At 46.8% G+C, this 16,729-nt stretch overlaps 1 protein-coding gene across 1 annotated transcript; it reads left to right on the forward strand.

The window, feature by feature from the left end:
- The first annotated feature begins 14,087 nt into the window (after nt 1–14,087).
- TIFA (TRAF interacting protein with forkhead associated domain) lies at nt 14,088–14,651 on the forward strand. The gene has a single exon (XM_058025014.1). It carries the CDS (start codon nt 14,088–14,090, stop codon nt 14,649–14,651), a length of 564 nt encoding a protein of 187 aa, XP_057880997.1.
- The last annotated feature ends 2,078 nt before the right edge of the window (nt 14,652–16,729 follow it).

The following is a 16,729-nucleotide window of genomic DNA, read 5'->3' on the forward strand; positions in this document are numbered from 1 at the left end:
CCTTCGAGGCCGAGGCACCTGGCAGACAAAGGAGGGGGAAAACGATTAACTAAAGCAACATCAAATATCCGAAAGGCTCAAGCAGGGGGAGATAATAGGGGGAAATCGAGGAAAATACGTGGCAGGCTCAGAGGACTTTATTAGAGGAGTGTGTGAGATCACTGCAGGCTCCCGGGGACAGTGTGAGGGGAGCATCTCTGAGGGCCAGGGAGAGACGACGGGCTCGTCAGCGGAGCCATGACGGGCTCGTCAGTGAAACAATGACATCCCGAGCAGGGAAGTGACTGGCGGGGCTGTGCCAAAGCCCTCTGCACCAGGGAGGCTCGGGCTAACCGGGATGGAGTGGCAGAAAGGAGTGTGCTGTGTGCACTCCCCAGACCATAGAGACCTTCTCTTTCACCGCGGGATGCCACCCCGTGGGTGAATGCTCTCCTCCAGGTGCTTAGGACGTTGCCAGCGGTGATGCAGGAAATCCCCACCATTCCCATGACAGGTATCTGCCTCAGTACCTGCCAGAATACTCAGGCAGCTTTCAAAAATTAAGCACAAGATAAAGACTTAGGGTTTGGGGGTTTTTCCCCCATCGACTTAGAAAACTGTTCCTGCAGCTTGAAGCAATAGTCTGGAGCAGCCCCAGTGAAAATACATCTAAAATTGGGAAAACATTATGGCAGTGAAAGGGGGAGTGCAAAGGACAACACACACACAGGCACAATTTGCTCTGCTGGCTGGAAACCACTCACATTTCAGCAGCTAAAATGTTTCCAGGCAGTTTTTTCCCCCTTTCTGCTGTGGCTCTGGGATGGCTGGATGCTGGAGCTGGTGGCAGATAGGCCGTGCTCTCAAGGGCACTGAGCAGGAGCAAGCTGCCAGACTGAAAAGCAGAGGGCAAAAGAGAGGCACTCATGCGAAAGCAGAGAGGATCAGAGAGCCTGCCATGGAGGGCAGGTGGAGCAGGGCAAACCATGGGATTCAGAGCAAAGAGCCTGGAGGCAGGAGCTCCTCACTGGGGCTCTGACTGCCTCTGCAGATGCAAATGTCACAGAAAGAAGGATTTTAAAAAGTAGCTGTGAAAGGGAGACCAAGGGAAGGAGCACGAGCACCCAGGAGAAGCTGGGGAGCAAATAAGAGATCAGCCAGAGGCAGAGCCATGGATAGAAGCAGAAGGAAAACCTAAAAGCCTTAGACATCTTTTTAGCTCCAAGTAAGAGCCACTCTCAGCACGGTTGGAGCCAGCTGAGCACGGCTGGATGCTGGGAGCACATCCCTGTGGATGCACCAGGAATGGAACCCAGCATGGTCCACAGCCCACCCAGGAGATGGGGCTGAATTACCTGTCCCTGGCAAAGATGAATCTTAAAAAAGGGCACAACAATGGTGCAAGTCCATATCCCAGTTCACAAAGGTGCTCTCTCCCTAAGGATCTGTCAGGGACACATCTCTGAGCCCAGGAACAACAGCCAGAAAGCAGAGTCCTCTGCTCCAACCTGCCAGGTCTGATCCTGTTTCTGGGTATCCATCAGGGAAAAGTGCGGTCACACTAACACACCTATGCCAGCGTGGCTTGCTCTGCTGCACTGACATCTGCTAATTGATTTATCTGATTACCCAGCCCTGTGGGAAGGAGTGTGCAGCTGTCCCAGGAGTACCTCCCAGGTTGGGATGAAGCCTCCCTGCCATCTGGCCCGGACTCCATTCCTTTGTGTAATTGATTTCGCAAAAATCTCACTTTCCAGGGAGCCTACTCCAGTGACTCCCAAGCACACACACACACACCTGCTTTGGATCTGCTATGGACAGCAGTCCTGGGAGCCTGGAAACTGCTTCAGGAGTGTGCAGAAGCACACTGGAGAAAGCCTGTGCTCAGCTGCCACCTCACAGCTTGTAAATAAATGCTCATAAGCACCATTTGCTGTGAAGGTGCACTAAAGCAAGCAAACACCGGGTTATTTCCCTTTACAAAAAATACCATGGCCCCAGGAACATCCAAGGGAGCTCGTGGATGTGCTCCACTTCTCTGTGCTACAGCCCAGGCCTTAAAGCCCAGCCTTCCTCGGGTCTTTACTGCAGGCAGGAGGGCCCCGTGGCCCCGTGAGCCACACAGGCTGCCATTCTCACAAAGAGCTGCCAGAGCTTAGCAGGGAAGCTCAAATTAGTGTGGAAGTACAGCACTTGGCTTCCTTGAATTTGGAGGATTTAACTCACCAGGAAACTGCCGGGTCCCTAACACTGATCTACACATGTCAGCAAGCCAGGGATTTCTCTTCAAGTACATTTTTCCAAGGAATTAAATAAACAGCAAGGACACAGAGTAATAAAATAATGATTTACAGCAGCAGCACTGAAGTGCTGGGAGCACAGAGAGAAGTGCAATAAACTGTACATTAGTGCTCAGGAGGTAGAGAGCCTTTTGAGACCCATCACTGGGGACAATGACTCGCATCATAAAATCAGCTTAAGATGCACCACGGAACCCTAAAGCACATCAGCACCCTTCACAGAGATGCCACTTTGCAAGTTGTGCTTTGTGACAGCTGTGGCGTTGAGTGACAGCTGGGAGGGGGGAATAACCAGGCACGCAGCTTTCCTGGGGAAACACAGGACCTGAGCCTAAAGCCCAAGAGCAGAACAGCAAAAACTTCTGGAGGCCTTTAGAAGCCTCTCAATGGTTGCTAATCAGCTTTCTCAGAGTTCCCTTAAATCCTAACAAGTGGCACTTTAAGGAGATGGTTTTGAAGTGGTGAAAATTGCAGCCTGACATGCTGCAAAACTGCCCGGGCAAAAATGTTTTCTAAGCACGTACTAAAAATGCTCTTTGAAAACACATAATAAAAAACAATTTTGCATCAGATTGAGGATTTAAGCACTCCTTGGTGACAAGAGAGCTGCTTTACTCCTGTTTCAGGCAAAACCAGCTTTTAAATGCTTTATATAATTGTTAGGACACTAAAACAGAAAGGGTGAGAAAAAAAAAATCAGTGCCATTTCTGACTGGAGTCTGGATTAAAATAATTCCTTGAATCAAATATGATGAAAAAATTATTACAAAGGTCTCAGGGGATGAGAAAATACATTTCTGTGGTTCCCTCTAATTGGGGCTGGGGTTCAGAACAAGAGGGATGGAAGGAAAGATTGGGTGAGACACAGAGAAATGATCTCTTTAATAAGAAATGGGCCATACTGTGACATTTCAGAGCCCTTGGGCTAGAAGACCAAAAGATCTGTCAAGAGAAAGGAATTTTAAGTTCTGCCATGGGTGGAAGGAAGCCTGGGAGTCAATCTAGCCGGTTTAAGACTGCAATTAGCTCTGGAGGCTTTAAGAAAAAGAAGATGTAATTGCTGCACTCAAACTTCAAATGCAGCAAGGATAACAAGCGCTGGTTTCTCAGACAACACCATTTGGGAAATTTTCCGCAGCATTATGGTCCTGAAACACAAATTAGAGATCACCAGGCCTTTTCTCTCTGAAAATATATTATCCTAATTTTCATCTTATTCAGGGTACCTTCTAGCTCCAGGGAGACTAATGAAGAGGAAGCAAAGACCTGATGAGTTCCATGTGGAGACTACATTTATGGATTAATCCCAACAGGGAGCAAATAAACCTTATTCCCAGAGCTCTCGGTCGGGACTCCACACAATCAATCGAGGAATGGATAGTTATTTATGGCTGAGGCTGTTTTGACTTTCAAATAAACATTTTAATTATTTTAAGTGTTACGCTGGAACTTGGAATGGGAGCCCTGCTTTCATGGCACTGCCTTGCTCTCCTGCCTCCTAATCCCAAACCACTCTGGTCATTATGATACTGTGCAAACCACACTGGTCTTCATGCCTAAAACATTGCAAAGGTAAAACATGTGGGCCCGGCAAACTAGAGAAGAGGGAGGAAGAAAAGGGAGGAGGATAAATGAAAGAAACACTCTCAAGATACACTGAGCCCGAAGAAAATGAGGTGCCCAACTCTGAAACCCTTTTGCAATCAGGTTGGCACATCCTGATCCATCTTTGTGCCCTCCTCTCCCCTGCCTGCCCCTACGAGCAATTTTAATAACCAAAGTGCTTCGGAGCATTTCTTTTCCAACAGCTCATTTTCAATTCAGTACCTGCACCACTTGCACTGCCAGCTTTTCCCTCCAGCCTAATTTGGTGTGCTGTGGCCTTTCCACTCTGAGATTATGAAGCCACACTCATTTTCAGGGAAGCTCTTTAGAGTCCTTTGCTAAGTAAAGGCAAGGGGTGAAATCACGACACAGATCTGTTGGAGTTACAGTCTCACCTTCACTCTGTATTCTGGCATTTCATCTCCCTCTGCTTTCTGTAGGGAGACTGAAAAAACTGCAGGAGGTTGTCCTTGCGAGAGCAGTGGAACATTTGGGCTGGTGTTTTCACCTGCAGCAGGTAAGGGGGAGCATGCACACCACACAGCACCCTTGGCTGCTCTCCCTCCCGTGGATTTGTGCACGAGCCTTCTGGAGCCCTTCCTGCCACTCCTGGCCAAAATAACAGGCTCAGCTTCATGCTTGGATTTGGCTGCTTGAGGGATTAAAAACTAAAACAGGAAAATAAAAATAAAAAAACTCATTCTCTTAATAACTTAGCAAAAGTTTCAATAATTGAATTGATATCATCTCCACAGAAGGCAAATTCAGTTTCCCCGAACATTTCAGTGCACACATGCTTGTGTTTTCCTAAAGCATTTACCTTTCTTTGCAGAAAGATGGTTTTAAAAAAATAAATAGATTTGCTGGGGGCTTTATTCATTTAGTTAGCTAGTTTACTTCTCTGGCTTAAAGATTAGATGTTTTCTTTTGGTAAAGCTGGCTATCCCAACTGGCTGTATTAAAATAAGGAAGAATCTTAATCAAAAAGCCTCTCCTAAGGCAAGCTTTCTTGTTAATATGCACCAACATGAAAGGGTTTCTTTTCATCCTATACAACTACAGTGTGTGTAAATTGCAGGGGGCTCATTGGCATAAATCTTGGCTGTGACCTCTGAGGTAAACTGGATTTACATTACTTTCTGACAAGAATTAAATGAAGGCCTTGTGGATATATGAACAGCCTTCTAGACTGCAACAGATGGGCATGAATGTGCTCCCTAGGCAAACTATCAGTGACATCTGTGTCCTCCAAATTCTGGTGGTCTCAGCCAATTAGCAGGCAAAAGGGGAGAGAAGAAAAAAAAAAAAAAAGAAAAAAAAAAAAGAAAAAAAAAAAGAAGCCTGCCCCTGCACAGTTTCCCCAGGCAGAGCTGAAGCAGAAGTGCTTCTGTTTGGAAATGGGATCAGGAGCAGCCTCCAGCAACAAGGAGGTGCCTTGCTGGCTGCTCTAGTGCAGAGGTAACACTGCAGGAAAAGCTGAGGTAATTAGGTAGAAGAGATATTAATATATTAATATTAACACAGGGCAAATCCCAACCCCACCTGAAGCTGTGTGGGGCTGGGACAATGGGCTACCATCATGGATTTCCACTGCTGCAGCCAAGGATGGAGATTTGTGGGTCCTAAAAAGCAGAGGAGGGGTGAAAGTGAAGCCCAGTGCCTGACAGAGCTAAGGCAGGAAAAGCCCCTCTCCTGATCCATATTCACACCCCCACCACGGCTCCCTTTCCCTGCAGAGAGCTGGAAGGGACCCAGAAGGGTCCCAAATCCTCTCCAAAGGGGATTCCCATCCCCTCCTTGGGCAGATGGGCTCTGGGGAGCCGCACACTTGATGGCCACTGCACCTGCCTGCTCCAGAGCTCAGAGTTTGTGGAAGAGCATTTCAGCTACAAAAAAACATCCTGGGGAGAAAAACCTTTCCAGTTTTGTTTGTCAGAACGAGGTTTGGGATTCCTTGGTGCAGCACAGCCACAGAACAGAGCCAAAGCCACACAGCAACTGCTCAGCACACAGGGAAGTGGCCAGAGGGGCACCAGGGAGTCAAAACTCCATCTCCAGCCTGCAGCAGAGCCATGGTTTCAGGCCAGTTGTAGCAAAGGAGTGACCCAAAATGTGAGGCTCACTCTCTGTCTCCCAGATTTGAATGGAGCTGCCATGGCAGGAGCAGGCAGGACCTCTGGCTAAAAGCAGAACATGGAACAAAAGCACCTGTTGTTTTGCCCTGGTCATGACTTTTCAGAGAGGCCACTTGGGTGCTTTTCCCCCTCATCACTGCTGTCCCAAGTAATACTGGGGGATGTAGAAAAAAAAAAAAAAAGGAATAATTGAGGGGCAGATCAATAAATTAAAAAGTTCTAAAAAAAAGAAAGAGAAAAAAAGGCATAATGAATTTGGTACAGCACATATTTTTAGATCAAAGATGCCTTTGAAGTGACAAACCCTTAATCCATAAACTACTGAAGCACTTCCTTTCTCTCCCAAACTACTTGTTGTCAAATAAAATGGAAGTTAAGGAAATTATCTTTATCTGAAAATGGCCAAAAGAAGCCATCACCTAATGACAGCCTTGTCAAAATGACAATTGGGGAAATTGTTAGGAAGGGGAGGCCTGATGACTGGAGGAATAAGCTGCCTGTTTGCTCTAATCTGGTCAGGCAGGCCCCACACAATTCCAGTCAGCTTGCTGTGTGAAACAGCTAAGTCTTTGTCAGAGCAGGCAGGGGCTGGAAAGACTTCTCTTTCATGAATATGTATCACCACCCTCCACGTCTGCAGAAAAAAACCCCCAAACCTTCCAAACAGCAAAATAAAATAAAATGACAAAGCCCAACAAACCCCAGAACAAGAAAATCCTGAGATATGGAGGCACACGCATGGAAAAAGCATCTGAGGAATGAAAGTGCACGTTTGGGAAGCGCAGCCAGGAGGAGCCTCTTCCCAAAGGCTTTCTTTGCACTTCTATGCCCCAGCAGGCTGGGATGAGGCACTTCAAGTGCACAAAGGCAGAAGGGCCCATCGGGGTATTTAATGTCCATCACTGTGTGGTTTAGATTTGGTGCTGGTGGCACCAAACCCCACAGACACACACGGAGCTCACAGGAATTCCTTGTGCCAGCAGGCAATCACCTCAGCAGGTGTGAACACTTCCAAGGGCAGGCACAGAGGCAGCTTTGGATCAGGGGCAGAAATTTCCTGTGAAGCCTCAAATTTCATCCCACTGAAATGATTTTTCTGAGAGATGTCCGTGACATCTGTAAATGAAGCCCTTCGCAACATCTGAAACTGAAACTGTTGAAACTCCTGTAAACCCAAAAACGGTGTTTAAAGCAATGATGGGCAGATGGGAAGAGAACACAGGATCAAACAAAGCCCATCTCTGCTGCAGAAAACCCAAATGAAGACATTTTAAGCTGTGCTGGGTTTTGTCTCTGTTGGAGAACTACGGCATCAATCAAAGCGCAACAATATCTGAAAAGTTACCTTCAAGTGCTTGCTGCCATCTTTTTAACTTTGCTTGTAAAACTGCACACCAGATCTTGATTTATTACAGAGAGCTTGTGGTGATACCATAAACTTCAGTTTTTCTCGAAACAACGACCAGAATATGAAAGTTTGGCTCCCAGCAGAGATATCAAGACACTGGGCTCACTTCTGAGGTTGCCCATATTATGCAATGTTTGCTGTAGACATTTCCATTTCATTAGCATATTCTGCTTTGCAGGAAACCCAGCAATGAATGCTGGCCCTGATCTGAGGCTAATCCTCTTTAAAGAGCTACAGGCTATATTACATGTGGCCACAGCCACGGCTGTGCCAGGCCTGCAGCACTTTGAAGCTGTTGAACAGTGCTCCCTTGTGAGGCCATACACAGAGACAGAAAGGGATGCTCCCTGTGCTCTGAAATCCTGCTCTTCCCACCTCCAGGAGCTCCTCTCAGGGATAGAGCAGAGACACCCAGCTGCCCTCACCACCCCTCAGTGCCTACAGTAATAAAAATCCCTTTTTTCCCCTAAACCTCAGCAGCAACTGCCCTGAGGGAGGGCTTCCAGAACAATCAAAGGTGAAGAGAACCAGACAGCTGCTTCCCTGAGTAGGAAGGAAGCTGCTTGAGTAGTTTGGGACACACAGACATATCTATCTTGGAAGGGAAAAGAGAGAAATGGTCATGGATGTACCTGTAAGGCTGCATTGCTCACAGCTGGGTGCCCCTGAAAGCTGTAAACTGAGATAATGGAAGTGTGTTTTTATTGCCACACACTGTGGAATCTCCAACACCTTCACAACTACAGAAATTTAAAGGGGAAAAAAATTACAAAAGAACAAGAAGGTCACTCTGGTCCTGCTACATATCAGCAAAATGCAGCTTATATTATCTTTAATTGTTCAAAATTACTTTCTTTGTTCAATGAAGGGAACTGGAAAGGCTGACTCTGCTCAGCCTGCAGTGTGCACATGAAATTTTCTCTGTATGAATGGCGTCAAACCAGACAAGGAGAGTGGATTCAACCTCCACAGTAAAATGCGGGGCCTGGTGAAGGCAATGTTCAACTCCTTGCTATCAAAATAGCCACAAAAATTATTTTTTCCATTGCAGCAGAGGGAGAAAGGGTCCAGAGAAAAAACAAACACAAGGTGGAGGGAGTAGCAAAGGGAATAGGAAAAGTAATCAGGAGGATGGTGAGAGGGAAGAACAACAGACAGCAGGAGGGAAAGGAAAATGGAAGAGAAACTGAGAAGTAAGAGAGAGGGAGAAGCCAGACAGGCTCTGAAAGAGGACTAGGGGCAGACCATGATGCAGAATGAAAATGAGAACTTGGAAAGGGACAAAACAAAAGTTCATCTTGTCAGGAGTACTTCTCAGCAGCCAAGGTGAATATTCCTCACCAGTTTATTCAGGTCACATGAGAAGAAAAGAGGAAGAGCTCTTTCTCCTGAGTAAACAAGGATCAAAGAGGGAAATAAACAGAGGGAATTGTGCCCTCTCCTCCTCCTTTGGAAGATCTCTCTGCTGATGGAGTGGAGCTGCCCTTGGCACTGGGAGCTAAAACTTCAGGGAACACACATCCTCTCCTCCCTGTGACACTGACATCCAGTGGAACACAGTGGGATATCTCTGGAGCACACCTGCCTTGGAGAAGGGCCTGTCTCTTTTCTGTTTGAGCATGAGGCACGCGGTTGCTGTGCAGTAATAACTCACTGCAGAACCTCACTACAGGTTGTTGCACACTCCATCAGGCCTTTCCCAACTCCTGGAAGTTCTCACTACCATTATTACCAATAACTTACAAGCACCTCGACAACTCTTGCACTATCAAAATTAAATGTACGACTAAAAACTAAAAATAAAGAAAAAGGAAAGAAACCCAGCAACAAACGAACAACTAATTAGCACAAAACAAAAAATCCCCCCAAACGAACCTTGTGATCCCATGTGTGGTCACAAACTGCCACCTACTGGCTCCCACTCCTGTGCTCGGAGTGCCTGGGTGGCTCGGAATAAGAAAAGGGCTGTCAGCAGCCTGGGCTTTATGGTCCAAATCACTCAGCTGTCACCCAGCTGCTCCTCAGTGACTTGGCAGGACAAATTCAGGTCACCCCTGTGCCATCCCGGGACAGGGCAGGTACAGCAGCACTGTGCCCAGGCTTGTGTGGCAGCTGACAAGACACAGTGAGGCATTTAACACCAGGGAAAGCCAGCAAACAGGGCTGGAGGGGACAGACACCCACCTACTGCACCCTTCTTGGGCTTTCTGAGCCCAAAAAACCACGGGAATTATACTCACACACAACATTTACACCTGAACCCACAGGCAAATCCGAGCACCACATCGACAGTTTTGATAACTAGGTGTAAAATCTGACCTTAGGAGAGAAGGGCAGAACTGTGGAAATCTCAGCAAGCAGAAATCAGGCCAGACTTCCTGCTGATTCAGCAGGGTCAGGAAACTTTCGTGGTGTAAGTTTCAATACAGAGACAAGGAGAAAGTTTCAGACTGGTCTGGAAAGGCTTTTATGCCATAAAAGGCTAAAACTATAAAGGACTTTTTTCCCAAGTGTCCAAGAAATGTCACCACAGCATTCCCAACTCATAAGCACTCCCTCAGATGATTAAGAGATTATACTTCCTATAACTCTTCTGACCTACCATGAACATGCCAGAAAGAGCAAGAAGCACATTTCCCCTCACTGACTCCTGTTTCCTAAGCCAATTAGGACTGGCAGCAACATAAAAGTTCCTGGTATTTTTCCATTTCCCAGATTTATCTATGGTTTTTGCTCTGAATTTAGAGGAGTCAGTTGTCAGAAGAACAACACACCGTCACAGCCACGGCAAAACCACCTCAGTCTTCCAGCCTGGAAAGCACTAAATTAGCCCAAACACCACATTTATCTGCAGTTTCGCTTTTGACCAAAGAAAATTCAACAAAAAGAAGTTATTGTAATGCTGGAATGACTTCTACTACAGAACAGAAGAATTTCAGCAGGAAGATCACCCAAAAACCCCACAGGCACAGAGTGCCTCCATATTTTTTTTTCCCTCATAAAGGACAAACCTGGAGCTGTTTTCCTGAAGCTGGCAGCGTTTCAACTGGCTAGAAACTTGTTGAAGAGAGAAGCTGTAAATCCAGTTCCTGTCCTCCCCTGTACAAAATCACACAGAGCTATACTTAAACCATAAAACAATAAAGAATATGCAGCTAATTTGATGTTACACAATCCTAGGGGAAAAGGGGAAAGGTCTTTACATACCTCAAAAGACACAAGTATCAAAATAATCCCATCAGAAAAGTTGTCTGATGACCTGGGACTCCGCTGTTTCCGGAAACAAAGGGCTGACTGGAATTATAACCATCGACAGATGCAATAAAGAGCAGGATTGCACAATTCTGGCTTTTCCAGAAGGCAACAAAGTATTTCATTTTTCTTGTGTGTGAGCACACAGGCCCAGCCCTGCCGGCTGTAAAAAATGCCTTCACTCTGGGAGAAAGTTGGAACAATCTGTTTTTCTTCTCTGCTTTTCAGCACAACTTCTTGCAAAATACAGTTTAATCCTTTTTTTTTCCCCCTTTTTTTTTTTTTTTTTTTTTTTTTTTTTTTTTTTTTTTGTCAGGGAGAAGAGCCCATGGAACAGCCCTATTAGACTGCATACAGATGAAAGTTATTTCATATGAACTACAAGGGAATTTATCAACCCACAAGTCATTGACCTGTTTGTTGAAGATATGAAAAGAACCCACAAGTGAAAAACAGTTTGTATGAAGCAAGGCAGAATTTGATGGCCCATGCCAAAGCAAGGAAGCCCTCAGTACTTGCAGTGCAGGCACAGGGAAGGGAGGACAGGGAATGTCTGGGATCAGGATGGAAAAGGAACGGGTTCACTTTGCCACTTGTACTGGGCTGAGAGGGTAACACAGGTCAACATGGAAAACCAAGCCGCTGGATAAAGAAAAATCCACGGCTGTCTCAGGATTTGTAAAGGGAAAAGAAAAAAAAGAGAAGTGAGGAAAAGTTTTCAGATCAGTTTAGACCATCGGCCAGGGCAACATTATTTCCCAAAGGTGGTGCAATTAACCTGAACTTTGGTTGCTTAGAGCAAACAACCAAACATTTTAAAAGAATCAATTTAAGAACATCATCAGGTCAACTGCTATATGCCCACAGTGCGCTGCTTCCCAAAGCGTTTTATTCCTCAAAGCGTTCATCTGGGGGTTAAACCAGAATTATTTTGTCTGTCTGAGCCCGTGGACTTGTGATCCCTGACACTGCTCTGAACACACGCTCAGAGACCCCGGACAGACCTGTGGCTATTCCTTTAGAGTTATCTACTGTAATAAATAATTTAATTTTTTTTTCCTTTATTTTTAAAGACGTCCCACTTCCGGCCCCACGGTGCCCCCAGAGCTCCCCGCCCCGCGGTGCCCTCAGCACCGCCCGTCCCGGCTCCTCCCGCTCCCGCTCCTCCCGCCCCAGCGCTTCCCGCCGGCTCCCTCAGGACTTACCGGGAGTCAGGAGCCGCCGCAGCCCTCGGCGGCCGCCGGAGCCCCGCTCCCGGCAGGTGAGGAGGCGGCCGGGCCGTGAGGGGAAGGAAGGGGGCGGGATGTGCCCGGCAGTGCCCATGGGTTCGGTCCGGGAGATCCCGGGCTGGCCGTGCTGTGGTGTGGGTAGGTGGCACCGAGCCTGCTCCGAAGCCGGAGCCCATATTCTTAGGGCTTCTCGCTCTTCTGCTGCCTCTGGAAGTGGGGGTGATGACACTCGCTGTCCCTTAGGAGAGGATGATGAGGTGAGAGCACGGTGCCGGGACGGACAACAGCGGAGCAGTAGCTGCCTTAGAGCTGCAGAGAAATCTACAGAAGGTTTCTTCCTCCTGGCCAATGCACTCTAGTAAGTAGAAGCTCCTTTTAAGTAGAAACTCGTCAATTTACGTTAAGGAATATTCGGTGTGCTCGACCTCGGTGAGCTTTGAGGCAGGACCGGGCGGCCGTGAGGGGATGCCTGAGGTGATCGTGGATTCGGAGCGGGGTCTGTGGGAGCTGCCGGGATCCAGGTTGATCAGGGGGAGCTGCCGAAGCAGTGGGAGGCTGTTCTTGTGTTTTAGTTAATGTAGCCATCTGTAAAACTCAGTAATTTGCACTGAAGTTGTGAGGCACAGAAGTGTCTCTGAACTGCAAACATAATGAAAGTGGCTGGTGGTTTTTCCCTTCACCAAAGATGACCTCATGTAATATCCCCTTCTGGTGCACAACAAGGAAGGACAGAGCTGGACATGGGGACAGTCCCTCCTGGCCCACAGAGCTGCTTCCAGCGTCCCAGAGAGAGCTGGGGAATCCACAAGGAGGAGGGACTGGCAATGGTGCCACCACAGCTTGGCTCGCAGATGGCCAAGGAGTAACCTGCTATCAGGGTGTCTGTCTGCATTCCTGCCAAAAGCACAGATGATACTTCCTAGTTGTTTTAAAGGGAGATCTGCTGGAAATTCTGTGTTTCACTCATCATCTGTGCTGTTGTAGCGTGCTTCAGTAACCAAGCTGGGGCTGCTGAGCTGCTGTGTCAGAACTGTGGCTGATTTTGTGTTAAAGGTGCAAAGGGAGCAGTTTTGAGGTTTCACACAGAAAAAACGATGCGCTGATACACCACCATGCACTATGCTTGGTGTTTGGGTGCAGTGTGTAAAAACCACAAGTCAACTCCATCATCACAAACCACAATCATCACTTCATGGCAGTGATGATTCAGCTGCTCATAAAGCTCTGGATGGAGCTCGTGAGCTCCAGAGCTATGTGAGACACACTGGGAACTCACTGCAGTCTGGATGTGGAAACATCTGCGCTGTGTGATACCAGTTAAATGGCTGTTCACATGTTTCCCTGGTGAGTAACTGGGAACTCATTTGCTGGTTTCTGCTTTCAAATAGCAAGGCTTTTCTTTTCAAGGCTCAGTTTTAGTGTGGAAAGACACTGGCCTTGCATTTAGAGAAGCAGATGGCAGCCTTTTCTGAGCTGTCTCAGGTTTTATTAGGATGCACTGCAGTTGCTCAGGCTTTGGAACAGAATTTGTTTCATAAGTATGTGGTCTCTGTGCTGAACGCAAAGAACTTGAAAAAACAACACAAAACTACCAAACCCAAGAAAAGTAAAATTTTTTAGTGCTTCTGGAGCAGCAGAGAACTGGGATTTTCCAGCAGACAATGGGGAAATACCTAGAGGTGGTGACAATTCCTCTTTTAGGTCATATGAACAGTCCAACTTCTTAAATTCACTTTTTATGCTATCCCAGCCATCACTCACTAAACACTTTGTCCGTGCAAGAGATCAGTTTGGAGATCCCAAGGAATGCTTTATAAATATTTGAATTACCACTGCCTACAGACAGAGTGTTGGTAAAGATCTCTTGATAAAGAGCAGAGCACACAGGCCCAGCCAGTTCTGCCTAACCCCATTTTAAGCCTATCAAGCAAATCGAACTGCTAAATGACATATTTCCTGCAAAGATAAATCTGCCTCGAGAGGAGCTTGATGGCAAGCAGCGGGGAGTTGTGGCTGCTGTGCTTCCAGGTATCTGGAACCTTCCAGGTGCCTGGAGGTTCTATGCAGTGAGTGGAGAGGAGCACAGGGAATATCTCAGTGCTGACACCGATCTGTTGGGTTCTGCAGCCGCTCTGTGCCGTGGTTTTGCTGTCTCCTGGCTCCAAGGGCTCCTCTCGCCATGAGCTCCTTCGAGGAGGCCGAAACAGAGGAGACAGCGACATGCCTCCACCTGACCTTCTACCACCCCGGGCAGGCTGAGAAGATGATGTTCCGCTGCCTGGATTTCTGCCGGCGGCAGCAGCTGCGGGCGGATGACACGGCCAAGTTCGGCCGCGACTCCAGCCTGTGCCGCTACAGCCTGGTGGACACGCGCGTCTCCCGCATCCAGTTCTCCCTGCAGTTCTACAGGAAGCTCCACAGCTCCGAGTACGCCTTCGAGATCAAGAACCTGAGCAAGAAAACGAAGCTGACCGTCAACCAAACAGAGCTGGGTTACTTGAACAAAACTGACCTGCCCTGGAAGTGCATCATCTGCTTCGGGGAATACCAGGTCCTGGCGGAGATTCAAGAAGGGGAGGCCGTGGATTATTTTGAGACTCACTTGCACTTGGCTGAAGCACCCATCTTACAAGAAAGGTGCCTGCCATCCCTGCAGCCTGTTCCTGAGAATGGCATTTCTCCTTCCTTTCCTCCTGGCCAAGGCAAAAGCCCCACAGAGATTGATGAGAACGAGATGTGCTAGCGGGGAGAAGGAGGCTGGATCATGTTTTCTGGCCTCCAGCACACACAGCTCTCACCTCAGCCCAGTGTTCTTGGTGGTGCTCACTGACTGCTGCACATCAGTCTTCTTTATTTGCTGTTATCAGCACAGGCATTCCAGAGCACTGCTCCCTCCACAGGAATGGATTCCTGACACTGCCTTCTCGGAGGGCTCTCTGATGCCCAGAAAGGTGTGGGAGACAATGAGTCACTCAAATCCACAGAATCCCAGAACTGTGGCCACGTGCCTTGGAGGGATATTTAACAGGCACTAATACAGAGCGTGCACAGCAGGGTTTTGGTCCCAACCAGGGGGTGACACAGTGTCTTGTTGCATATTTTACTTTGTGCTCTGCTTTGCACACCAAATCCCAAACAGTATTTTTTGCAAGCCTACGTTGTGACTTCACAGATTTTGCAACTTAGAAACACTTTGTCCTTTTATGTTTTTATTAGCTTCAAAGCAATGTTTCTTTTTTATTGTCACTTATTTAATTAACTTTTTTTTTTTTTTTTTTTTTGCAAGTTAACTACTTTTGCTTGGACATAGACAAACATGTTGCATCAATGATCATGGTCTATAAAAGTCCACAATTATTTTGCAATAAATACATTTTGTTCCCTAGTAAGGGTTTGCTCTGTTGTATAGCTGCACTCTAAAAGAATTTTTGGAGAATAAAATTATTTCCAGGACCGTCAAGATAAGAGATTGTCACTGGGCTTTCCAAAGATGCCATGGCTCCAAGGTAAGGATTTACTTAAATACTTCCAGGAAGTTTTCTACCTCTACTCCTCTACCCAAACCTCTCTGATAATTTTCTGGTCTTTTAAGTATTTCTCAGATTGTTACAGTCAAGTTTTTCTTTGTCAGGGGCTCAGCTTTTCATTGGCGTTTGGCTTTTTTATTTTGGCAAGGATTTTAGCTTGCTTGAAAGACACACTGGGGAAGAATAGGAGTTACCCACTTCATCACCCCTGAATATTAGGATGCATTTCAGCATTAATCATTCCAAGAAAACCATAATTATAACTGAGGGGAGGAACAGCTGGGATTAAGGCAACCAACCACGAGTGAGAGAAAGCCACATGGGAGAGGCAATGAAACTCAAACACAGGCTTATGCAGGATTTGCCTGTTCATCTCCTCTGTGACAAAATTACTTTGTTGCCAATGTTTTCCACTCTTGGAAGCCGGCTGTGGTTTCCAAACAATAATCACTTGCTCAGCTGTGTTTACCTGAGGAAAAAATCAATCGTGTAAAATGCATATTAAAAAATGGATTGTCTCCTATCACTACATTGATGTGACCAGCAGAAGGTGATTTACACAAGGAAGGTTATTTTGCCTTTAAAGGGTGTGGGTACAGCTGCTCACATCCAACAGGAGAAGGGCTCCATGCTCCAAATTCCCCAGGTCTTCTGCAACAGGTCCCCAGAAGGGACACTGTGGGATTCAGCAGAGCTCTGACATGGCTGCCACAAACCCAGCAACAGATACCACACTGCCGAATGTAAGACTTGCTGAAAATTTTAATGACTCTTGAATTTGTACAGATAGGCATTTTACAGTACCCTGGAACTGCTTCACATGAGCTGTTTGTAGAATCCCTCCATTTCTCAAGTACCCACAGAGATGGAGCATCACTTCAAAAGTCACCCAGCGTGGTGCACTGAGCTCTACAAATGTTATCATCAACCATGGCTACAGAACATGCCCATCACAGAAAAAGCTGGAGTCAGCCTCCTTTTTTCTCAGTTCTTGTTCATCCCAAGGGCAGGACTGTCAGCTAATTCCTCAAGGCATGGTCAGGATGAGGTCACCTCATGTTCCCTGGCCAGGAGGAGCAGTGACCAGGGAAGGGGAGGAGACAGTTTCAGCAGGTAAAAAACATGTTATTTACATGTGGAGGAAGTTGCCTTCCTTCCCACAGGAATATACTATACAAAGAAATATCCAAGAGAAGTCACACAGCAGTAGCCTAGGACAAACCCAAATATACATTTGATGTGTACAGGTCTTTAAAGCTCATTACAAGTATTGCAAATGTAAATAATAGTAGTA

The sequence above is a fragment of the Melospiza georgiana genome, chromosome 5 (genome assembly GCF_028018845.1).
Source record: "Melospiza georgiana isolate bMelGeo1 chromosome 5, bMelGeo1.pri, whole genome shotgun sequence".
NCBI classification, from domain to species: domain Eukaryota; kingdom Metazoa; phylum Chordata; class Aves; order Passeriformes; family Passerellidae; genus Melospiza; species Melospiza georgiana.

What these genes read in the sequence shown, in the direction of transcription:
- TIFA (XM_058025014.1), top strand. Translation starts at nt 14,088, where the DNA reads ATGAGCTCCTTCGAGGAGGCCGAAACAGAGGAGACAGCGACATGCCTC.